Source organism: Mytilus edulis, chromosome 8 (assembly GCF_963676685.1).
Source record: "Mytilus edulis chromosome 8, xbMytEdul2.2, whole genome shotgun sequence".
In the NCBI taxonomy this organism is placed as follows: domain Eukaryota; kingdom Metazoa; phylum Mollusca; class Bivalvia; order Mytilida; family Mytilidae; genus Mytilus; species Mytilus edulis.
In genome coordinates this window covers 39,369,881-39,395,461 of record NC_092351.1, presented here as the reverse complement: position 1 = coordinate 39,395,461, position 25,581 = coordinate 39,369,881, and the positions used below count along the sequence as shown (strand labels likewise).

Sequence of the window (25,581 nt, the reverse complement as noted above, 5' to 3'; positions counted from 1 at the left end):
ATTCAGGTATCTGGTCTTGACAGTGTCCAAAAGACAAACAAACAAAAAAACATTCTTAATTGTTAAAAAAAAATTAGAATGCTTTTATTTATTATTGGGATATTTGAAGAATGGACAAAATATTGGATTTTTGGAAAGAAATGCATACAGATATCTCTTAACAGTCATCAAATGCAAGTTCTTAATAATGAGATATTCACCCAGTCACATTATTTAAATTCATAAAAATGTCATTATTATTTCTGAATTTACAGAATTTTAGAATGCTTCAGCTTTATTATTATACCACACGCAAGGAAGTCCGTCAGTCCTGTTCTTGTAATCGTAACTCCTCTGAAACTACACAACAGAATTTCATGAAACATTTTTAGATAATAAGGACATACTATATATGTAGATGTGCATATCGATAGGAAATTATGATTCTTTTTTTTTCTAAGAGTTATGCCCCTTTGAACTAATTTGTCTTAGCATACTACTACAACACTTTGTCATCGCAACTCCTCTGAAACTACACAACAAAATTTCATGAAACTTTGTAGATAATAAGGACATTCCATGTAGGTGTGCATATCGACAGGAAATTATTATTCAATTTTTTTTCATGAATTATTTTGTTTGTCCAGTGACAATGTGGGGGTGTGGGGTATGTGAGCGTGCTCACTAAGGTTCTTTAATTTCTAAATGAAATCATTTGCAGAGCTAGAAATATTGTACTGCATAAGTGTATTGAAAAATTTCCTGAACAACAAACAAAAATTATCCGAATTTAAATGTTGAAGTATAGAATGAATGTAAGTGTAGTTGAGTTTGTGATTTAACAACAGCACATTTAAAAAAAATCAATAAGATTCTTAGATGAAAATGATCAAAATTCATAGTTGATGTCTGCATTAGTGATGTTTGAAGTGAACTAGAAAAAAAACCCAGGTAATTGGCACAATGTTATTGTAGATACATAAGCAAGTTGCTATGTAGTATAATGATAATAATTGATTAATTCTTATATTTCAGGAAGCCAGTGAACAGATAAGACCTCTACAGGTTAGTTATTTCATGTTTGAATATAAGACTATTGTTGTCTGTTGTTTGTTTTTAGCTCACCTGGCATAAAATCATTCGTTGTCCTCTCCTCTATACTTTAAAAAAATCTCCTCAAAATCAGATAAACTTTTATGTCAATTGGACCAAAAGCTGTCAGACAACTCCTAAAAGAAGACTCAGTGCTAAAACCCAATGACTTCTTTTAGGAGTTGTAAGTTTGGCATTTTGGCGGTGATATTTGTATATAAAAGGTGAAATGGAACGGAAATTGTCAGTGAACCCCTTATAAGAGCTTTTAAGCATCAATGTATATATAAATCTTCTTTTTTAGTTTTTCAGTAAGAGAGAAAAATTATTTCCCTTTAATGATGATTTTTTGCATAGAAAAGAATAATTGATTTTGCAGAATCAGATAGACAAAAAGAAATCAGAGAAAGAAACCATTACTGCAGAGAAGGAAGATAAGATAGAGCAAGCTAAATCTCAGGTAAATATTACTGCTTACATAAACATGATAAAGGGGTATAAATGGTCATTTGTGCCATGCATAAATGTTTTAGATAAAAATTTAAAAAAAAAGGATTGAAATGTTTCAGATCATAAGTATTGAATTTTAATCTGCAACACATTAATTTACAAACATAAGTTAATATAAATATAGCAGTACCCACTCAACAACTCTACCTAATATAGCTTCTTTTTGTGTAGTAATAAGCACATTTGATTCTGCTTTTCATATTATGTACATTTTTAGCTCACCTGACCTGAAAGGTCAAGTGAGCTTTTCTCATCACTTGGCGTCCGTCGTCCGTCGTCCGTAAACTTTTACAAAAATCTTCTCCTCTGAAACTACTTGGCCAAATTCTACCAAACTTGGCCACAATCATCCTTGGGGTATCTAGTTTAAAAAATGTGTGGCGTGACCCGTCAAACCTACCAAGATGGCCGCCATGGCTAAAAATAGAACATAGGGGTAAAATGCAGTTTTGGCTTATAACTCAAAAACCAAAGCATTTAGAGCAAATCTGACAGGGGTAAAAATGTTGATCAGGTCAAGATCTATCTGCCCTGAAATTTTCAGACGAATCGGACAACCTGTTGTTGGGTTGCTGCCTGTGAAATGGTTATTTTAAGGAAATTTTGCAGTTTTTATACGACCGCAAAATTTGAAAATTTTTTCGTCGTATATTGCTATCACGTTGGCGTCGTCGTCTGCGTCGTCGTCGTCCGAATACTTTTAGTTTTCGCACTCTAACTTTAGTAAAAGTGAATAGAAATCTATGAAATTTTAACACAAGGTTTATGACCACAAAAGGAAGGTTGGGATTGATTTTGGGAGTTTTGGTCCCAACATTTTCAGTGATCTGGAAGGTTTTTTCACTATGGGCCCAGGGCCCCTAAAAAATAAATTCAATGGGCCATTTTAAAAAATAAAGGGCCATGTTGTCAAATGAGTGGGCCATTTGAATTGACTTCTGTAAAAAAAAAAGTATCCGTATTTTTTGGCAAGAGGTGTTGGTTATTACCTATATGATTTAAAATAATATCATGGATATTGTTCCTGTGATTCTGTATTTTCAATGAATATACCATAACTTCTTCAAAAACGGACAATATTAAAGATAACCTGTATTTACAATGTTTAAACTGGTACTGTTGCCTTGGCTTGTTCATGTTCATGGTTGGTTTTTTTTTAACATTAAATTTGGGTCTTCGTCGATACCATACTTGTTCCAGACGTTCCGTATTAGAGGACATTTCAGGCACTTCCTCTCCACTTCTTGTATTATTAGTATTACTTCATCACGATGACAAGATTAGCTGTAGAGAGTACCATTAATTGATAGAACAAAACAATAATTCGCTGAACAAAATGTCAAAACGAGCCAAAGACCAAAAAATGACAAGGACAGTTAAGCACCTTTTATGGAGACAAAAACTATATTCATAAAAAGGCTTCAGGGTTTTCAATCGAAATAATAGCAAGCTAAACTAAATTAAAAGATTTTTATTAGAGTTAAATCTCGTCTGTAATAAATTTAAAGTTGTTTATAAAAAATTATATCATGAATGATGGTTAATTACATTTTTTTGGTTATCAGTTAGACCGCATGCCACAAAACCAGGTTCAAACCACCATTTTTTCCTTTAAAAATGCCCTGTACCAAGTCAAGAATATGGCCATTGTTATATTATACATGTAGTTCGTTTCTGTGTGTATTACATTATAACGTTGTGTCGTTTGTTTTCTCTTATTTTTGAGTGTAAATTCACATTGCGATAAGACGTGTCACGGTACTTGTCTATCCCAAATTCATGTATTTGGTTTTGATGTTATATATATATGCTTTTTATTTGGTCGGGTTGTTGTCTCTTTGACACATTCCCCATTTCCATTCTCAATTTTATATTTGTTATTCTCGTGGGATTTTGTCTATGTGTGTTACATTTTAGTGTTATGTCGTTGTTCTCCTCTTATATTTAATGCGTTTCCCTCGGTTTTAGTTTGTTACCCCGATTTTGTTTTTTGTCCATGGATTTATGAGTTTTGAACAGCGGTATACTACTGTTGCCTTTATCTATTATTACAATAGGAAAACACCCGAGACGTTAAACCGCATGGTTCTATTACCATAGGAAAACATCCAAGACGTCCCAAAAATATATAGGTGCTCCTATGATTGGAGGAACATTATACAGTTGTGTACACACACATGGCGGCACGTACATGTAACACGATCAGAAATCCATTTGACAATATCTAAACGTTTCGAAATGATGTGAAAAATATCGTGCGCCACGTGGGCGCTTACATTTGTCACTCTATGCGCCATTTCTGGTCAATATGCGTTATAGGCGCAGGGCGCTCGTCCTTCCCGATCACTGCATTTTAGGAATTAGGGGCCAAAAAGGGCCCAAATAAGCATTTTCTTGGTTTTCGCACTATAACTTTAGTTGAAGTTAATAGAAATCTATGAAATTTTGACACAAGGTTTATGACCACAAAAGAAAGGTTGGGATTGATTTTGGGAGTTTTGGTTCCAACAGTTTAGGAATTAGGGGCCCAAAAAGGGCCCAAATAAGCATTATTCTTGTTTTTTGCACAATAACTTTAGTTTAAGTAAATAGAAATCAAAAGCTCAAAGGGTCAAAAATTAAACTTTGTTTGATTTCATCAAACATTGAATAATTGGGGTTCTTTGATATGCCGAATCTAAGTGTGTATGTAGATTCTTAATTTTTGGTCCCGTTTTCAAATTGGTCTACATTAAGGTCCAAAGGGTCCAAAATTAAACTTAGTTTGATTTTAACAAAAATTGAATCCTTGGGGTTCTTTGATATGCTGAATCTAAAAATGTACTTAGATTTTTTATTATTGGCCCAGTTTTCAAGTTGGTCCAAATCGGGGTCCAAAATTAAACTTTGTTTGATTTCATCAAAAATTGAATAATTGGGGTTCTTTGATATGCCAAATCTAACTGTATGTAGATTCTTAATTTTTGGTCCCGTTTTAAAATTGGTCTACATTAAAGTCCAAAGGGTCCAAAATTAAACTAATTTTGATTTTAACAAAAATTGAATTCTGGGCCTCTTTGATATGCTGAATCTAAACATGTACTTAGATTGTTGATTATGGGCCCAGTTTTCAAGTTGGTCCAAATCAGGATCCAAAATTATTATATTAAGTATTGTGCAATAGCAAGAAATTTTCAATTGCACAGTATTCAGCAATAGCAAGAAATCTTCAATTGCACAGTATTGTGCAATAGCAAGAAATCTTCAATTGCACAGTATTGTGCAATAGCAAATATTTTCAATTGCACAGTATTGCACAATAGCAAGAAATATCTTATTGTGCAATAGCAAGAAATTCCAATTGGATTTCAATTGGAGTTATCTTTCTTTGTCCAGAATAGTAGTTGAATCAACTTAAATCATTGTTTTATACAATTTACAATGTATATTCACTTTTACTACCAACTGATAGATTAAAACAATCTTTACCATTCAGTAATAACAAGCACTTTTTTTACATTTTAATATTTTATGATGTATTTAAATGAGTAGTTATTGTTGCAAACTTCATTAGAAATTTGAATTGAGATCAGTTTTGAAATAAGGGAAAGGGGGATGTGAAAAAAAAATTGGGGGGTCAATTTTTTTCATTTCAGATTTCATAAATAAAAAGAAAATTTCTTCAAACATTTTTTTGAGAGGATTAACATTCAACAGCATAGTGAATTGTTCAAAGGCAAACAATTTTTTTTTAAGTTCATTAGACCACATTCATTCTGTGTCAGAAACCTATGCTGTGTCAACTATTTAATCACAATCCAAATTTAGAGCTGAATCCAGCTTGAATGTTGTGTCCATACTTGCCCCAACCGTTCAGGGTTCAACCTCTGCATTCGTATAAAGCTGCGCCCTGCGGAGCATCTGGTTGGTTATTATCTTGAATACTATTATGGATAGAGATAAACTGTAAACAGCAATAATGTTCAGCAAAGTAAGATCTACAAATAAATCAACAGGACCAAAATGGTCAGTCGACCCCTTAAGGAGTTATTGCCCTTTATAGTAAATTTTTAACAACTTTTCGTCATTTTTTGTTACTTTTCTAAAAATCTTCTTCTCTGAAACTACTTTGCCAAATTTAACCAAACTTGGCCACAATTATCATTGTGGTTTACAGTTTATAAAATGTGTCCGATGACCCAGCCTACCAAACAAAATGGCCGACATGGTTAAAATTAGAACATAGTGGTAAAATGCAGTTTTTGCTTTATATCTTTGAAACTAAGACATTTAGGGCAAATCTTTCAAGATTTTAATGTCCATCAGAATAAGATATATCCCCTCACAAATTTTCAATTGAATCGGACAACCTGTTGTCGGGTTGTGCCCTAAAATTGGTGATTTTAAGGAAATTTTGCAGTTTTTATACGACAGCAAAATTTGAAAAATTTTTCGTCGTATATTGCTATCACGTTGGCGTTGTCGTCTGCGTCGTCGTCCGAATACTTTTAGTTTTCGCACTCTAACTTTAGTAAAAGTGAATGGAAATCTATGAAATTTTAACACAAGGTTTATGACCACAAAAGGAAGGTTGGTATTGATTTTGGGAGTTTTGGTCCCAACATTTTAGGAATTAAGGGCCAAAAAGGGCCCAAATAAGCATTTTCTTGGTTTTCGCACTATAACTTTAGTTTAAGTTAATAGAAATCTATGAAATTTTGACACAAGGTTAATGACCACAAAAGAACGGTTGGGATTGATTTTGGGAGTTTTGGTTTCAACAGTTTAGGAATTAGGGGCCAAAAAAGGGCCCAAATAAGCATTATTCTTGGTTTTCGCACAATAACTTTAGTTTAAGTAAATAGAAATCTATGAAATTTAAACACAAGGTTTATGACCAGAAAAGGAAATTTGGTATTGATTTTGGGAGTTTTGGTCCCAACAGAATAAGGGGCCCAAAGGGTCCAAAATTAAACTTTGTTTGATTTCATAAAAATTGAATAATTGGGGTTCTTTGATATGCAGAATCTAACTGTCATGACTGTGTATGTAGATTCTTAACTTTTGGTCCCGTTTTCAAATTGGTCTACATTAAGGTCCAAAGGGTCCAAAATTAAACTTAGTTTGATTTTGACAAAAAATGAATCAGTTAGGTTCTTTGATATGCTGAATCTAAAAATGTACTTTTTGGCCCAGTTTTCAAGTTGGTCCAAATCGGGGTCCAAAATTAAACTTTGTTTGATTTCATCAAAAATTGAATAAATCGGGTTCTTTGATATACCAAATCTAACTGTGTATGTAGATTGTTCATTTTTGGTCCTGTTTTCAAATTGGTCTACACTAAAGTCCAAAGGGTCCAAAATTAAACTTAGTCTGATTTTAACAAAAATTGAAATCTTGGGGTTCTTTGATATGCTGAATCCAAAAATGTACTTAGATTTTTTTATTATGGGCCCAGTTTTCAAGTTGGTCCAAATCAGGATCTAAAATTATTATATTAAGTATTGTGCAATAGCAAGTCTTTTCAATTGCACAGTATTGTGCAATGGCAAGAAATATCTAATTGCACAATATTGTGAAATAGCAATTTTTTTTTAATTAGAGTTATCTTTCTTTGTCCAGAATAGTAAGCAAGAAACATCTAATTGCAAAATATTGTGCAATAGCAAGATTTTTTTTTAATTGGAGTTATCTTTCTTTGTCCAGAATTAACTTAAATCTTTGTTATATACAATATACAATGTATATTCACTTTTTACTACCAACTGATAAATTATAATAAATAACATTCAGTGATAACAAGCAGTTTTTTTTACATCTTAATATTTTATGATGTATTTAAATGAGTAGTTATTGTTGCAAACTCCATTAGAAATTTTAATTGAGATTAGTTTTGGAATAAGGGAAAGGGGGATGTGATTAAAAAAATTGGGTTCAATTTTTCTCATTTGAAATTTCATAAATAAAAAAGAAAATTTCTTCAAACATTTTTTTGAGAGGATTAATATTCAACAGCATAGTGAATTGCTCTAAGAGAAAACAAAAATTTTAAGTTCATTAGAACACATTCATTCTGTGTCAGAAACCTATGCTGTGTCAACTATTTAATCACAATCCAAATTTAGAGCTGAATCCAGCTTGAATGTTGTGTCCATACTTGCCCCAACCGTTCAGGGTTCAACCTCTGCGGTCGTATAAAGCTACGCCTTGCGGAGCATCTGGTTGGTTATTATCTTGAATACTATTATAGATACAGATAAACTGTAAACAGCAATAATGTTCAGCAAAGTAAGATCTACAAATAAGTCAGCATGATCAAAATTGTTAGAGGACCCCTTAAGGAGTTATTGCCCTTTATAGTCAATATTGAACAACTTTTCGTCATTTTTGTAACTTGTATAAAAATCACTTCTAAAACTACTTGGCCAAATTTAACCAAACTTGGCCACAATCATAATACTAAGGTATCTTTTTAAAAAAAAAGTGTCTAATGACCCCGCCTACCAACGAAGATGGCCAACATCTGTAAACACATTAACAGGTGAGCGACACAGGCTCTTGAGAGCCTCTAGTTTTATTATCATTGTTCAAGTTAGTGGTCTTTCTGTTGGTAGCTGAACGCAGCAGGTTTTTAGTTGTGTTCATTTGTTTGGCATATGGCTAAGTAAAAAATGGTTTAACATTTTGTACCTGTACCTATATATATACCTTAGTCAGGCTTTCTAGTCTATGTGTAATTAGTCTTTTTTTGTAAATCATTTATGTCAGAGGAGTTGGTGATTTATGTGGTCGGTTGTATTATCCAGTATTTTTGGCGATTCCTGTTTTCCATTATAGTAATTATTTTAAAAGTTTGTAATATGTTGATATCTGTCTATTGTAGGTTGATATGTTAAAGAATGATGCTTCAAAAGTAAAAAATGTTAATCAAGAAATCAAAAGGTTTGGACAATAATTATTGTATGTACCCCGGTAATTGAATTTTGTATAACCAGTGAGATAAACCAGTCCTTTTAAGAAACCAGTACACAATTAATATCATATCTAAAAGATTTTGTTCTGTACTCAGTATAAATGTTTATAATATTTAGAGCTGTCACTCATTTTGTTCATTATTTTTTTGTTAGAATAAGAAAATTCAATGAAAATGAAATATTTATTCTTTTGTTTGAATTAAGCAATAAGAAAATAAGAAAATATAAAACATTAAAAAAAACTACCTAACTTTATCATATTAAAATGTGTGGTATAAACCAATAAGAAAGAAATATAAAATTTTAGAATGTTTGAAATTGTATATTTATACGCACAACTTTACATAATAAGGAAGAGTAAAAATAAAAATCTGCTGACCTTATGAAACTTATTAAGTCTCCCAAACAAAGTTTGGAGACTTATTGTTTTTGCTCAGTTCTTATTATTTTTTTTATTATTATGGCACCCTCAACGGAGTTGGGGTGACGTATTGTTATTCTACGTTTCTTTTTTTTCTTATTTTTATTATTCTTCCACACATTTTGTCCATCGTGTTTCTAAGAATTGAGTGATCCAATAATGTTGGAACTATAACATAATGAGGACCCCCATGTGAAGTTGTGCATCTGACTCTGGAATTTTTTTAAATGGCCGCCGTTTCCATGGAAACTGCAAAAAAGTGAAAAATTTTCAAAATTCTAAATCTTTCATTATAAGACCTAGCTGGATGGAACTTTATGGAAATGTTCCTTGGTATGCCTAGATGTCAAGACAATATTTAGAAATTCCAAAATGGCCGCCATTGTCATGGAAACAGGGCAAATGTTTAACATTGAGCCTATGGACAAATACATAAAAGCTGCATTTTCTTTAAGAATAATGCATAGAGATCAATGAAACTGTATTGATATATAACATGACATATGGCAATGAGATGCCTGCTTTTAGAATTTTGGAATTATCTACTGTAACCATGGAAACAGTAGAAATATAAAAAAAATCAAAAAATTCAAAATGCTGCAAACTAGATGAAACTTTACAGAAATGATAACTGGCATGGGCAGAATTGCATTTTGGAGTAAGAAATTTCAAAATGGCCGCCGTAACCATGGAAATGACTAAAATGTCAAAAATTTCAAAATGCTCCAAACTTAATAAAACTTTACAAAAATCATAATTTCGATGTGTAGATACGCTCTTTGACTTTGGAAATTTCAAAATGGCTGCCTTTTTCCTGGCAATGGGGGGACGAGGGTGCCATCCGTTATTGCTAGTTCTTCTTCTTCTTCTTCCGCCGCTTTAAAAAATGAACTTGTCCGCAGCGTTTCTCCAAAACCGCTTGTCAGATTGACTTAGGATTTCATAAAATGGTAGACTAATATGTCTAGGTGAGCCATCAATCTTTCGTTTGTGCATTGTGGTCTATTAAGGGGTGTTTTGGGGGGTAGAAAGCAGGGAGGGTTTTACTATAGAACCCTATGGGATTTTATTTTCAAAATTTTTTAAATGAATATAACTTGAAAACTATAAGTGATAGATACATGCAGTCTTCAGAAATGATTATAGGACAATAAAATAAATCACATGAAATATAGGGGGATGCCCTGGGGGGTCATCCCCACCCCCTTCAATTTGAGAATGTGCTATTATCTTGTAAACGGTCCAGATCCCCACCCCTAAACCATATATATTCTTGTAGGGGACAATAAAACAAATCAAATGAAATAAAAGGGAAGTCCCTAGGGGGTCACCCCACCCCCTCTTGTTTGAAAACTTGTAAACGGTCCAGATCCCCACCCCTAAACCATATATATTCTTGTATGGGACAATGAAACAAATCACATGTAATTAGATGGAAGTTCCTGGGGGTCACCCCCACCCCGTTCAATTTGAGAATGTCCTATTGTAAACAGTCCAGATCCCCACCCCTAAACCATATATATTCTTGTAGGGGACAATAAAACAAATCAAATGAAATAAATGGGAAGTCCCTAGGGGGTCACCCCACCCCCTCTTGTTTGAAAACTTGTAAACGGTCCAGATCCCCACCCCTAAACCATATATATTCTTGTAGGGGACAATAAAACAAATCAAATGAAATAAAAGGGAAGTCCCTAGGGGGTCACCCCAACCCCTCTTGTTTGAAAACGGTCCAGATCCCCACCCCTAAACCATATATATTCTTGTATGGGACAATAAAACGAATCACATCAAATTAGACGGAAGTTCCTGGGGGTCACCCCCACCCCGTTCAATTTGAGTATGTACTATTATCTTGTAAACGGTCCAGATCCCCACCCCTAAACCATATATTTTCTTGTAGGGGACAATAAAACAAATCAAATGAAATGTAGGTAAAGTCCCTGGGGGTCACCACCACCCCCTCCTGTTTGAAAAATTGTAAATGGTGGAGATCCCTACTCGTAAGCCATATATATTCTTGTATGGGACAAAAAATCATATCAAATGAACATGGGACCATATGAATGGGGAGTTATCGGAGCTTTGTTTGGGAGACTTCGTAACAGCATCCTGTTACAATTACTTCTTGTTTTATATGTTTTTCCGTCTAAAAAATGTTCAAAATAGTAACCAAAGAAACCTCATTTGAAGAAAACCAAGATGTTGACTATTTGTACACCATTGTCCTTGTATATGTACAGGAAGATATTGTCATGTTTTATAGCTACATAAACCAAGGCAAGGCTGAAACATTGGGAGAAATAAGGAAAAAGAAAGAACAAGTTGAAACAAAAACAGAAAAGAAAGAAACTGAGAAAAAAGAGGCCAACCAGAATATAACAAAGATACAGAATGATCTAGCTACACAACAAGTTAGTATGTTTTGTAAGGTAGCTTGTATATATTGTGAAAGCTCAGTAGTGTTCAATTATTTAAAGGGTTCTGACATGAATTGCTTGATTTACAATGACTGTTCTACTGTTTCACCTGAGATAGATAAGAACTTTAAAGTGCAAAAATGACTAGCAAGAAAAGTTCTTCAAATAAGTCTTGAGGTCAGAATTTTCAGTAGATTCCTTATTAGAGTAAATGCCCTTTGGTGACGTTCTTTACTAATCCTTAGAATTTTTGCCTTATATATAAAGAATTATTAGATAGATATAAACTTAAATAAACAAGATGAGATCTACAATTAGGACAATATGGAGGAAATTGTCCAACAACTCCTTATTGGAGTTACTGCCCTTTAACGACGTTATTTTACCAATTTCTTCCGTCCATTTTACCTCATGTGATTAATATTATCATGGATAAAAATACACTTTAAAATATAAAGATAGAGAGAAACAAGACAGACTTAATGATCAACAATACAAGTTCACTAAAACATATTTTTGTCGGGAATTCTATTCTCGTCTACAATGTTGGAGAGTGTCCTGTGATAAATATGAACATAGATCAAGGTGAGTGTCACAGGCTCTACAGAGCCTCTAGTTTTATTGTTCAGTAGTAAATATAAAACTATTTGAAGAAGATTTACAGAGAGTTTTATCTTTCCATAGACAAGAGAAAGAGAACTGTTAGATAACCTACAGCTAAGAAAGAAAACCAAGGAGATAGATGATGTCCAACAAAAAATAGCTGATTTAAAGGAACAGTTAGGAGATATTGATGTGACACATCTAGATCGAGAACGGAAACGTCTACAGACACAACAAGAGGAATTGATGAAGGAGGTACACTGTTCAAGTAAACTTTTAAAACTAGAAAATTTGGGGGAGGGTTGAAGTGCAACAAAAACAGCACAAATAGTTAAACATTAAAAAGACCTGGAGGCTACCCAGTACCCATTTACAACAGATAACCATTCAATTGTTATAAAACTTTCAAATTATCATTTGCTTTAAGAAAAGCAAGTTGTAGGTAAAATGATCAGAAATTACCAAATATCTGGCACCAGTGGAAAGTTTTAAATAGACCTAAAACGTGATAGCACAAGATAACCATTAATTATTCTCAGGAATAAAATCTTAATAACGGGGAAAAGAGAGGTTGAAGAAACTCAGCTGACATTCATTATGTAATTTGTGCATCAATGTTTTTACAATTTTTTGCTTATCTCCTTATTATTTAGAGTTTCTATTATTTGTAATATTTATATGGTAGAGAAATGGTGTCAGACAACCACATAACTTTACATTTTCTTACAGAAACACCATGCAGAAGGAAGACAGAGAGGTTTTGAAGATCAGATCAGAAACATAAAATCAGAACTGAAGTCTGATATGTATAAAGGGGCACCTCAGAAGTTTAGAGACAAAATGATTGTATTGAGGGTAAATATGGAAATCAATATTAAGAATAAAATGGAAATCTAACAAAAATAGAGAATTATTTTCCAGTAATCGAACAATTCAAAAGCAGAAACTAGTTCTGTTAAATGGTTCAACTGTCAATGTTTGGATCCAAATTAAAGATATTTCACTACTGTGGAATCAGTTTTATTTATTGGAAACACATTTTTGTGTATCCAGTGGGAATATGCAAACCAAGAATTTTAATGTTCACATGTTTAAGGAAGTATAAATTTTCTGTAGGATAAACTGCAGACCTTTTGGAAAATCAAGAAATCAAATAACTAAGAATATAGATTTTTTTATCAGTCAATGAAAAGTTGGTATTAATAAAAACAATTATTTGTTATTATTTCAGACAACAGAATTGGCTATCACTGACTTAGAGAAGTACTACAAAGCTTTAGATACGTAAGTTTGCCTTATACAAATATTTTCTAACTTCCTTCTGATAATACAGTGTTACCACTTCTTAGGAATATAAGGACATCTCATGTGGTATTATTGCTAATAAGACTATCTACTACATTTCAAGTAAATTAATTGTAAGCAATTAATGACAACTGTACGGCTTTAAACAATGAGAAAAACTTGTGGTAGGCTATAAATGGTCCTGACATTAAAAATGTGAAAGAATTCTAATGAGAAAATATTTCAAGTTATGCAAAATGAACATACAATTTGTTGATCATGTAAAATGTTATTGAGAAGTGAAGATAAAGAGATATCAGTATTTTAGATAATGCCTGGCAAGTTAAGTTCACTAAATCAAATTATATGCACTGCCCACAGTCATTATATTGAAAAAAAATCATTTTATGTCAATTCCAGAGCTATCATGAGGTATCACAGTTTAAAAATGGAGGAAATAAATAAAATTATCAGAGAATTATGGAGAAATACCTACAGAGGCAATGGTAATTCTATAAATAGATAACGAGCGTAATTTTAAGTTGCTGGCATCAAATGAGGGTGGTAATGGGGGTCCCTTCATGACGATTAGCGGTAAAAATCTTGCCAATGATGTAAACATTAATTTTTGGTGCATAATGATTAAATGTGCACTTTCTTTTATTCGATAGAAAAATCAAATAATTTTGACGAATAACGATAACATTCTTCCAAAAATAACATTAAAGATGATGATTTAAGACCTCTGTTGAATCACGGTAACTTTTAATCAATTTGACATTAATGGTAGCTAAAAATAACCATTTAACACCTGACAGTAAAGGGCATTACTACTCTCTCAAAAAACATGTGATTGTCATTTTATATGGTACTTATAACATAAAAAAGAGACAGAATAAAGACTTTTGCGCATTTTTAAAAATAGAAATAACAAGATATACCTGGTCAACTACAAATGATTTAAGATACTATTAAGGTAGTTTTTCTAAAAACAACATACAAGAGAGACAGAAGAATTTGGCATCTTTTTTCAAAATTCATTCTTGGTGGTTTAATGGTAGTCAGCTCCCCACGAGAGCTGTAGGTAGTTGGATTGATCCCCTGCATTGTCAAATCATAGACTTTAGAATTAATATTTGCTGTTTCTAAACTAAGCATACAGAACTTAACAGTAAGTGCAAAGACTGATTCACTTGAAATCAGAACAATGTGACAGGTAGTGCCGTATGTCCTCTAACTGCAAAGACTGATTGAATTAAATCAGAATATTGTGAAGGATAGTGTGGTATGTCTTCTAAACTAGTCTTGCTCAGGGTTTTGGTCTAGTATGATTAATATTCATATCACATAAACATGTTATCTCTTAAATGTGCATCTAAATGCCCTTAAACAACCATCTATAATTTGTTTATTATATCAAGTAGAGTATAACACCTGATTCTTTTTGATTTATTCAGATAATACATGATTTTTCCAGTCATCAATGGTATATCATTAGTTGTTCTTCACAAAAACACCATTCAGATGTCTAATAATGGATATTGAAAGTTCATAATGCATAGATGCTTAACCAACAGTATACCAAATAAGAATGTAAACTACCAGTATTGTGTAATAGTAAAGAATAAGTCTTCTGTCTGTAGTAGGTACTTTTCCATACTGAACATCTTATTTAGTATATAAAGATTGCCAAATTGCTGGAGCAAAAAAGAAACAAATTGTATTTTAACCCAGTTATTATTTTTTGTCAGACATTGAAACAATTGAAATTCGAAGTGATGAAGATGACAGTGGCATAATGAAAACAAGACGCAATTATAATTATCGTGTGGTGATGATAAAAGGGGATACTGCCCTGGATATGAGGGGGAGATGTAGTGCTGGACAAAAGGTATATATATATGTTCATTAAATAATAAGAATTTCCTTATTTTGTTAGCCTGAAACAAATAATACCTGAAGTGTTGAATAATTTTATCAAAATATCTATGAAATGATCAGAAAAAAATACTAAATTTTTGTTAGTTTTTCAATCATTCAAAATAGCCCTGTGACCATCTTCATTTTATAAATAAAAGTCTACTCTATCATTCACAGAAATACCTTCTTTGGGCATGCATTGGAAGGCATTTAAGTGTGTCAAATCATAATTACAATGTGTCAACAGTTATCAGGGGTTGAATTTAAGCTTTTTTGTGTACTAGCCAGCCGGACCAGTGGACTGAAAACTCTACTGGTCCGGCTCCAAATCTACTGGTCCTGCAAAAATGACATTAATTTGACAAACACTAATATAAATGACAGATGTTTAATTTTATTTTGATGCTTTCGTTTACATAAGTTAGACAGTAACAAAGGAATTTCCACATTTTGTATTGTTGTGAAGGACGCTCACCCGAGATATTAATTAACTTGATCAATTTTAATACCCCCCAGTACCGTGTAATTGATTTCACAGGTAAATTGTTTTGTAAACAAACGGAGATTGCGATGCAATCAGTGATTTTTATCGACAAATTTCTACTGGTCAGCCGGACCACCAGCTGACTTAATCTACTGGTCCGACACAAATTTTACTAGTCCCGGACTACCAGACTAGCGCTAATTTCGACCCCTGACAATTATCCAATGATTATAGCATTGTAATGTCATATAATGGAATCAAAATATTTGATTTAGGGAAGTATGAGAATTTTTTTTGTATTTTCTCTTAAAACAAGAACAGCAATATTAAGATTTGTGTATGAAATCTTAAAGAAAGTATTTAAAAGAAGTAAGTTGGAAGTTTTAAACCTCTGGACTATGTGTGTCAAACATGGATGGAAAGCCCACTTCTCCAAAAACCCGTTTTATCCGTTTACAATTTTGAAAGTCGTATTTGAGCTCAAAAGGAACATCAAAACTGAAAAACTTTTATTAAATGGTGAAAGATTGAGGTGACATGCATATTCTTCGAAATACGTGTCATAAAGATGGAGAGCCATTGGAGCCAAATAACGGTAAAGGGCCTTTCTTTCTTCAAGTTATAAAAATCTACTGTATATTATACATTGTAGGTATTAGCCTCATTAATCATTAGATTAGCATTAGCTGAGACATTTTGTTTGAATTGTGGAATTCTGGCTTTAGATGAACCAACAACTAACCTAGACAGAGAAAACATTGAAAGTCTGGCTTTTGCACTTGTAGAGTAAGTTGTTATTTAAAATCAGATAGAATTATGAGTAGCAATTATTGGTTTTAGTCTTTTTTCTGTTTTTACTGCTAAATAGGAGTTCACCTGCATTTAACCTTCACCTTGACATTATTTTGGAATCCAAGCCTGAGTGTCACCACTAAATAAGCAGTAACTGGCCGACAAAATAACTTAATTTATGCAGGAGGGAAAATGTGCATTACTACTGAAAATGGTCCAGCTGTCAATTTAGTGTACTATAAACCATTTTAATTTCTATACTTTTTGGTGGGAGAAGACTTCAAGTCTTCTGAAGGTCAATGGGGCCGACTTAAAAATCGTTAATTCTCCGTATGCCGCATTCATTTCTGTGTACAGTGTATTACAATTTCATAACAACTTTCGATTCCTGGCACCGATTTTAACATAATAAAGCATCTGAATCATTTAATTTGTAGATTAGGATTGAAAGACAATCACTATCGTAAATATGTACCCTTTTATTTATGTAAATTGTTAGATTTCATCTCATCTACATGAACGTATTTGTTTACTTGTAACGGGATGTTTTTACTGTAGATATTTGTAGTATGCATGCGTGAATTGGGTATCAGAACAACTCGCCCTGTTTACATGTTGCCCTTGGTCTGTTTGTCCTGAGTTCTTTCAACCCACATAGCCCTGTGTTCATTCTCTTTACTCTTATCAAGGACATTTTTATAATAATTCGTTGAATTTACTTATCAAAAAATATTAATATTAAGGGTAAAAAACTCTAAAAAAAAAACGTGTTCCTTGTAAGACAATCGTGTTCAGCCAATCAAATTCTGTGTTTCTCATGATCAATGAATAAGCCAATCAAAAATGTTTTCTCTGAAGATTATTCTCACATGCTAGATTTTGAACTTGTGTTGTTTTCATCTAGTTGGAAAATCGCCAGTGAACATGGCATGTGAATTTTCCTCTGCAAGCAGGTTCTTACACAGCTGAAGGATAAAAGCATGGCTGATTGACAAAATTCAATGATGCAGTTCTACCATAAAGATGATAAATAGTATTATTTACACTAATTTTTTGACATAATACTTGTTTTTGTATTTAATTAAATCATTTAAAGGACAATGTACTATTCTTTTTTCATGAAGACAAACAAACAGGTTGGGATCCCCCCCCCCCCCCCCCCCCATTATGAGTAGTGTTCTTTAAATGAGTGACTGTCCCTAAAACAAGGTGTCATTTTTCTGTTGAAAAAAATAAGAAAGAACATTTTTAAGATTTTTAACTCAAAAGTGGGAAAATTCATTATATTTGGAACAACTTTTCTAAATGAGGGTTCAAATTAATAAGAAGATATAAATTTAGAAGCATCACAAAATTCTTTTGACATGTTTTGACCATACAATACTAATAATAAGGTCTATCTTTGTGCATAATTCAAAATTGGAAATTTCAACAAGCATATAATATTCTTACACAAGAAAATAAACCTTGGTCTGCTAGCTACATGTTCATCTTATCTACCGATTTAATAACTAGAATCATGCAAACAGACTTAAGAAAATGGCATGTAAGTTCAAATATACAACTTGAAACTTAGTAAACATGTGTTCCTTATGATATGATCTCTCTAATTTTGCTGCCATATTAAAGGTTTTACCTAATTTTCACAGTCCACTGAACATAGAAAATGATTGGACGGATGGGAAATCCATGTAATTATGACACATTCTTGTTTGAAGAAAAAAAATATGTCACAATGATAATGGAACAAAGCAGGCTGGGTTAGTGGGGCTGTTTTCATGGTAATTCAAGTTACCTTTTATTTACCTTCTTCCACCTCAGAGCTATCAGCTCTTTGATTAACATCTTTTTATGGATTATATTGATTTTTGGTAAGATTATGATAGTGTGTGTAAGGATATGTAGATGAAAATCTATTTTAAAAGTTTTGCAAGAATTTTCACCTTTAACATAGAATAACATGTATTAAACTAAGCAGATACATTTAAATACAAGATATATTTATAACACAGTAATGTGGTGGTGTGTCACAGTGGCAAAAATTTCACAAATGCTATCTTAGTACTAATAAAGCTTTTATTTTTTTCAGAATTATCAAGGGAAGAGTCCACCAAAAAAATTTCCAGTTAGTAATCATTACTCACGATGAAGATTTTGTGGAGTTGTTAGGAAGATCAGAATATGTGGATGAGTTTTTCAAGGTCAGAAAAGATCAGAGGTAAGCCAGGTCATATCATAGAACTTTCATGTACAATTTCAGAAAAGTGCTGTTTAGTTGTTACAAATGATTTTAAGTTGAATAAAAACTTTCGAGGTAATTTTTTTTAAGTCAATTAGTGACTGGTGTCTGAAGTCTCCTTTTTATCTGACTCCCCTTTCTGTGTCATAAAAGTTACTTTACAAAAAATGGTCTTTCCTAACAGCTTTATCAGTTATTTTGGAACCACTCTGTACAAAGGAGAAGGTTCAGTAAGACCCCGCTGTTTGGCCCCAAAATATAGCAGTTTTACAAAATTGTGAAAATGTAATCTTTTAGCTATTTACTGGAAAGTAGAATGCTTCTGCTACATAAATATGGGTTGTTTTTGACCATACAATGCACAAATATCGGGTACTAGCATCATAAAGTCATGCTAAATTACTGAAATCTTCACAATTTCAGCATTTTAGTTAAATTTTAGACGGTTTCCGTCTTAAATGAAAGTGGCCGCCTTCGTGTTCATTCACAATATTAAATTCAAGTTGTATTTGCTGATAATACATAACATATATAAAGGTTGAGGATGAACACGGATGCAGCCACTTTCATTTTTGACAAAAACCATCTGAAAAGTGTCGTTTTTTGGCATATTTGATAGATTTTTCATATTTAAGCTTAAAATGGAGAGTTTTTAATGACTAAATCAGTTAAGGTAGATTCATGGTATACCGCCATCTTGGATTGTACAATCACAGTACAAAATCGGTCTAGTTATTTGCCCAAATCAGCAAATTTGGAAACAGATTCGCAATTTAATGGTTAGACTGTTTATTTATATAAAGAAAACTTGCTAATTTATTGTATTATTCAAAATATTTTAACAAATATCAACCTTTTTGGTTTTTAAAATCATTTTTTTTTCAAATGAGCCATTTAAGGGGAGATAACTCTTTTAGCACAAAATTTATACTGGGCTAATAGGGAAATTTTTCATTTTTACTTGTGGCAAGAAAACAAGTTCGGTGACACCATGTTTTCTTTTTATTTTCTTAAAGCATTTTATAAAACCTATCTTCTCACAATTTATTTCAAAATTCTATCTCATAGAATTTTTTTTATGCACTGTTATGTGTTTTTTCATGAACAAACTAACCAAATTTACGCAATTTTCAACGACTCATAGCTTGAAAAATAGCACGGTGACCCATACTTTTTATTATATTTTTGAAAAAAGCATAGGAAAATCTTTATTTTGTCAAATTATAAGAAAATTCTGTCTCAAAAAACATTTACTTATGATCTACCTTAAAATCTTTCACATAAAATATTGAATCAATTGAAATAGATACTCAAGTGTTTAAAAAGTGTCCAAAATCTTTCGTTAGATGAACCTGATATTTGAGGCCAAAATCGGCCCTTACCAGACCTACTCCTTTAAAATGAGGTGAATTGTTAATAGTTTATTTATTTTGAAACAAGAGGAAGTTTCTATACAAAATCTCATCAAGGAGATGGCAGAAGATGAGATGTACCTAAGAAACTGCCATGATTGAAAGATCATTGATAATCTTTTTTTTGTATATTTTACAAGGCAAAGTCAATGACGTCATCGCATTCTCACTCTTCTCTTGACTGAGAAAAACTGTTCTCAGTTATAAAGCATGATTTATGAAAAAAATCAACCAAAAAGAAATAGTAAAATTATTGTTCATTTATCCTGAGTGACAAGAGAAAATGTAAATTTTATGTGCTTTCTATACAAATGTTCACCTTTTTGAAATAAAGTTAATCAGAAATATTTTTGAAAATAAAAGAGAAATATGCATTTTTTTTTCATATTTTCATTATGGGGAAAACAACATTTCAAACAAATTAATTCTTATTTCAGAAAAAACCCTACTGTGTTTTTTTAAATAAATGAATTCTCATTTCAGTGGCTATTCACAGTTAGTGAGAGCTAGGGTTGGAGAGCTTCACTCAAGATGATTGGGGAGTAAAAGACAGTTGTAAAGGAAGAAACTGACGTCACAAGTTCCGTGTGAAATCATGACAATTTTTGTTGTTAAACAAAGTTAATAATGATGCTCTTGAAACACAAATGATAGATCATTGATAGGCAGATGAACAACATGAAAAAGGCAGCCTGTAGAACTTAATTGAAAACATTTGACTTACATTTTGAAATGTTTTTTGTATGTATAACCCTTTTGTTACAAACCAAACATGTTAAAGATTGAGCAATTGTTATTCTTAATAAAACATGATAAAATTCAAGACATTTTTCTGTGACTACATTTCATTTTCTGTCCCCTGTATGACGTATTGCTGCTACATGTCTAGGACAGTTAGATGATTAGTGCCTGCTTACTATTTACAGAGTAATGCCCCTTGGAAATATTAATCAATAGGCTCTCTGTTGAAGACCATACTTTGACCTATAATGGTTTACTTTTATTATTTGCAACTTCGATGGAGAGTTGTCTCATTTGCACTCATACCACATCTTCTTATATCTATAGGAACAATTTTTTGTCATTCAGTATTGGATCAGATATTTTCATCACAAGTAGAATATTTTGTTTTTGTAAGAGAACAATAGCCTCTGTGGATTTATTATTTGTGAGACACAAATTTTTAATTGATTTCAGGAGTACTTTTGAACTACGAACTACATGTTGAATGTAGTGCAATATTTATAATGGCTGTTAGTCAGACATTTGTAAAACAATGTGTGAAACCAAAAATTGGTACCTACCAAAATAAATAAATCCACAGTATTGTTTTTATCCCATAGGTCTACTGTCCAAACATTTGAACAGTAACCTCAAACTGATTCTTGAGTAAAGTTTGATTGTCACAAGTCAGGAGCATTTAATTCCGTGTTTGTCGTGTGTTGCTTGTGTAAGATGTTTTTTGTTCAGTAGTTTTTAGTATTGGAGAAACTGATGACTTGTCTTTACAAAATCTCAACATTGACCAAAGAACCAATAATACAAGGCTAAGGTTATATCAATCTAAATAAAAACCGATCTCTCATCGCTCCTGTTTCTGATATGTCGCGTGGGAGATCTAACGAAACCGGCTTTGAGGTCACATGTGAGTGAACTAAAAGTTATGAATTTATAAAGATATGCAAATGAGTTGACGACCTATTAATAAGCCAATCAAAAAAGTTTATGAATTATTTTGACTGACGATTTCGTCGTAAATAAACTGAGTTGCATCCCTTTGCCTTACGTTAAACTTCCAAGATCGTGGAAGACTCAATTTCATTGGTCGAAAAAGACACACCTACGAGGTCACTCACATGTGACCTCAAAGCGGGTTTCGTTAGATCTCCCATGCGACATACAGAAACAGGAGCGATGAGAGATCGGTTTTTAATTAGATTGAGGTTATATGATCCTGACAGATATACCTTAAACATTCCATATACCAAATTATATTAATGACCTATTGCTTATAGTACAACTTGCATTAACAAAATCATATTATTGACTAATAAACCATGAAAATGAGGTCAAGGACATGAGATATAAGACTGAAACTTCACAACACAAAGGATGAAGCATCTTGGTATTCTACCTTCTGAAATATAAAAGCTTGTAAACAGGGATCTCCCCTTTATTTTCATAAGAATGCATATGTTGAAATTTAAAAAGCAATACTTGAAGATGCAAGTTAACCAAAATATTCAGTTAATGAAGCTCAACTTAGGGGGCGGGGCATGTCCATATAATAATCACAGAGATATGTCTCGCCTTTTATGTTACTTTGATAATGCAAATGTTGAAATTAAAATAGCAATACTTTGACATGTGACAAAGAATGCAATTATTCAGTCAATGAACCATGACTGAGGAGAGGAAGATTCTTGGGGAAAATTGGTTGATTATATAGGGAATCACTGAATCATGATCTGAGTGGGGCCCCCAGTCAGGGGTCAAAATTGCCGCTGGTCCGGTGGTCCGAGACCAGTAGAATTTGCGTCAGACCAGTAGATTTTGTCAGCTGGTACTGCGGACCAGTAGAAATTTGTCAGTAGTTAACTCACTGATTGCATCGCAATATCAGTTTGTTTTGAAACAAATTTATCAATTGCACTGTACTGGGGGTACTAAGTATTATAATTGATCAAGTTAATTAATATCTAGGGCGATCATCCTTTCACAGCAACACAAAATGTAGAAATATTTGGAAGGACCGCTGGACAAAAAGGATAAAGATTATGAAATTGAAAAAAGGAAACATAAATATAAAAAATACTGGGAAAAAGATCATGAATTGTTAAGTTATATTGTCGATCGCAATATAGTGAATAAAATAATGTGTGAAAACTTTGTCCCAGCTATTGTAATGTAGATTATTTCTGGGCAGCACTTCAGACGACCCAGTCGTCGTTGTGAGGATTGTGATGATGTGGAAGACAATGTTGACATTTTTTCTGTACTTGATCCTGATTTTGATAAATAAAATCATTAAGATTATCAAAGCATTTATCAAAATCAGGATCGAGACTCTTTTTCTTGTCTAACATATATAGAAAGCATTAAAAAAAAGTAAAAATCTTTCATTTATATTAAATGTTTGTCAATCGATTGTCATTTTGCAGCCAGACCAGTAAATTTTTCAGTCCACTGGCCAGCTGGCTAGTACATAAACAAGAATGTGTCCCCAGTACAGGGATGACCCATCACACTGTAATTTTATGTGTTTAGTGGAACGTAAAAATGGGGAAAAATCTCGGAATTTGACATTCAAATTAGAAAGATCATATCATAGGGAACATGTGTACCAAGTTTCAAGATATTGGACTTCAACTTCATCAAAAACCTACCTCGACCAAAAACTTTAACCTGAAGCGGGACAGATGGACGGTACAATGACTGAAAAGACAGACGCACAGACCAGAAAACATAATACCCATTAAAGCTTAAATTCGACCCTGCATCCACTTATGAAAAATGTATGGATCCATCACTGCTGAAGTACAAGGCTAAACAATCTTTATGTAAATTAGGTTCCTATGCTAATACAACTGCATTTATAAACAGATACCAAACCTAAACAAACATATAATGGTAAAAGTTTCAAAGTCAATGATCTATGAAGAATGCTTATACAACTGCACATGATCCACCTACCACTCACTAGTTCTTTACCATAAACTAGAGATAACACAAACTAATACATTGTTGACGTCAATGCTGGAAACAGCATACCTATTATTAGTCCCAAATAATTGACGTCTGCCTATTTGGACTAACCTATGATTAGCTTTTTGACAAGGCACGACAAATGAGATGTCAATTAGAATACATCTCCATACCAAATATTATTACCCACCACTTAGATTCCCCTTAACTAGCTTCATCACCACTGTGCTTAAACGGCTGTGGGTAACTTAAGTTACCCACAGCCCAAGATGGAGCCGCCTTGCGTCGGTTAGATACTTTTCTTCTATAGAATAACAATACCACGAATGCATCAATTAAACAACTGAATTTAAAAGTTGTATTAATCGTTTAGGGAAACCCCTAAACTGGAAAGGTGATTAAATTCTACAAAATAAACGATCACAGCACGATTTAAAAAAACACTTAGGCTGTCCGTAACTTCAAAACAACTTGTCCGTAACTTTTTTCATCATACCAATAGAGATGTCCGTAACTTTCAGAGAATCGACATACGCGGATGTAATGTTTAAACTGATGATAGAGATTGCATCGAATACATATTCACAAAACGAAGTAGATGTTTAGTATGATATAATTCATTGTATCGATGGAAGACAAAATTGGGAAAAATATGAAAAAAATCACGATAAATCCGGAAAACTCGGGTCTCATTTTGTATAACGTCGGGGTACCCGAATCGCCTAGTTCGGAGGGTTGTTTCCGATCATAGCAGATAAACTGTTGAAACATCATTGTTCGTTTTTATTTTTGAACAAGTAGACTACACAAGTATTTTTTACACATACATGTAGCATGTATACACTTACTGATTTTCTGCCAGCAACGACAAGGGTAGCGTGAATTCGGGATTTTGGAGGGGAACCCAAATTGCCCAGGCATGCAGTGGATAGACTATACGAGACTTAAGTGCACAAACTTTTTCCGTCTTTTTGAAAAAGCCAAAAACACTTTTCTCTCATCCCCACAAAAACAAATCCCATCAGCATTGACAGTAAAATGAAAGGGTGTCAATCTGGACACACTGGGACGTTGCGCACGGTGATATTGCGGCACCCTGGCCAAGATTTACAGTAAATGGGAAAACTTAAAAAAGGACATCTTGTATAAATGAATAAACCTTGTTTTACAGCTAGCTGCATATTTCATTTGTATGCAAGTTGCATTAAATCTCATTAAACTGAATAAAACTAAAAGACACAATAGGTAAAAGTCAGTGACAATAAAAGGAAAGAGCAGGCATCATAGTGTAACAATTCGACATAGTATATAAAAATATAAATAACTACGTACGACAACAGGGTAATTTAATAGTCTAACAACCCCTGATAACATACAAAGAGAGAAAAAAAACATACTAGGAAACATATTCAAAAAATCATAACACTATAACTAACCATGCTAACTGGTGGGATGTATAAATACCGAGCCGCGTCAAAGAGTATTCATCAAAATACACATAGAAAGAAACAGAGGTGAAGGTAAACCGCAAACATATAATTAAACTCAAAACATTTAAGAGTATGGAAAAGCCTTGGTCTGACAAGCGAAAAACGTCGATAAGACGCACATCAGTAAATAAAAGTTCAAACCATAAACCCCACATAAAACTTCTGTGGTGTAAGTATGATGCGTTAATAAAATTACATTTGGTGGTGAATGAGTAGTATAAACGGCCGCGAAGGTTACAAATATGATGTTAATTGTCTTCTAATTGTTGAAACTATA

At 32.8% G+C, this 25,581-nt stretch overlaps 1 protein-coding gene across 1 annotated transcript in view; it reads left to right on the top strand.

The window, feature by feature from the left end:
* The window catches only part of LOC139485561 (DNA repair protein RAD50.L-like), a gene marked incomplete in the record, with an annotated part of 50,387 nt that extends 29,455 nt beyond the window's left edge, over positions 1-20,932 (top strand). Inside the window, 12 exon segments of the mRNA XM_071270137.1 lie at positions 1,015-1,044; positions 1,451-1,531; positions 8,444-8,502; positions 11,222-11,369; positions 12,060-12,233; positions 12,708-12,833; positions 13,210-13,262; positions 13,683-13,768; positions 15,014-15,153; positions 16,319-16,452; positions 18,548-18,676; positions 20,593-20,932. Coding sequence (XP_071126238.1) covers positions 1,015-1,044; positions 1,451-1,531; positions 8,444-8,502; positions 11,222-11,369; positions 12,060-12,233; positions 12,708-12,833; positions 13,210-13,262; positions 13,683-13,768; positions 15,014-15,153; positions 16,319-16,452; positions 18,548-18,676; positions 20,593-20,644 — 1,212 coding nt within the window.
* Between the last annotated feature and the right edge of the window lie 4,649 nt (positions 20,933-25,581).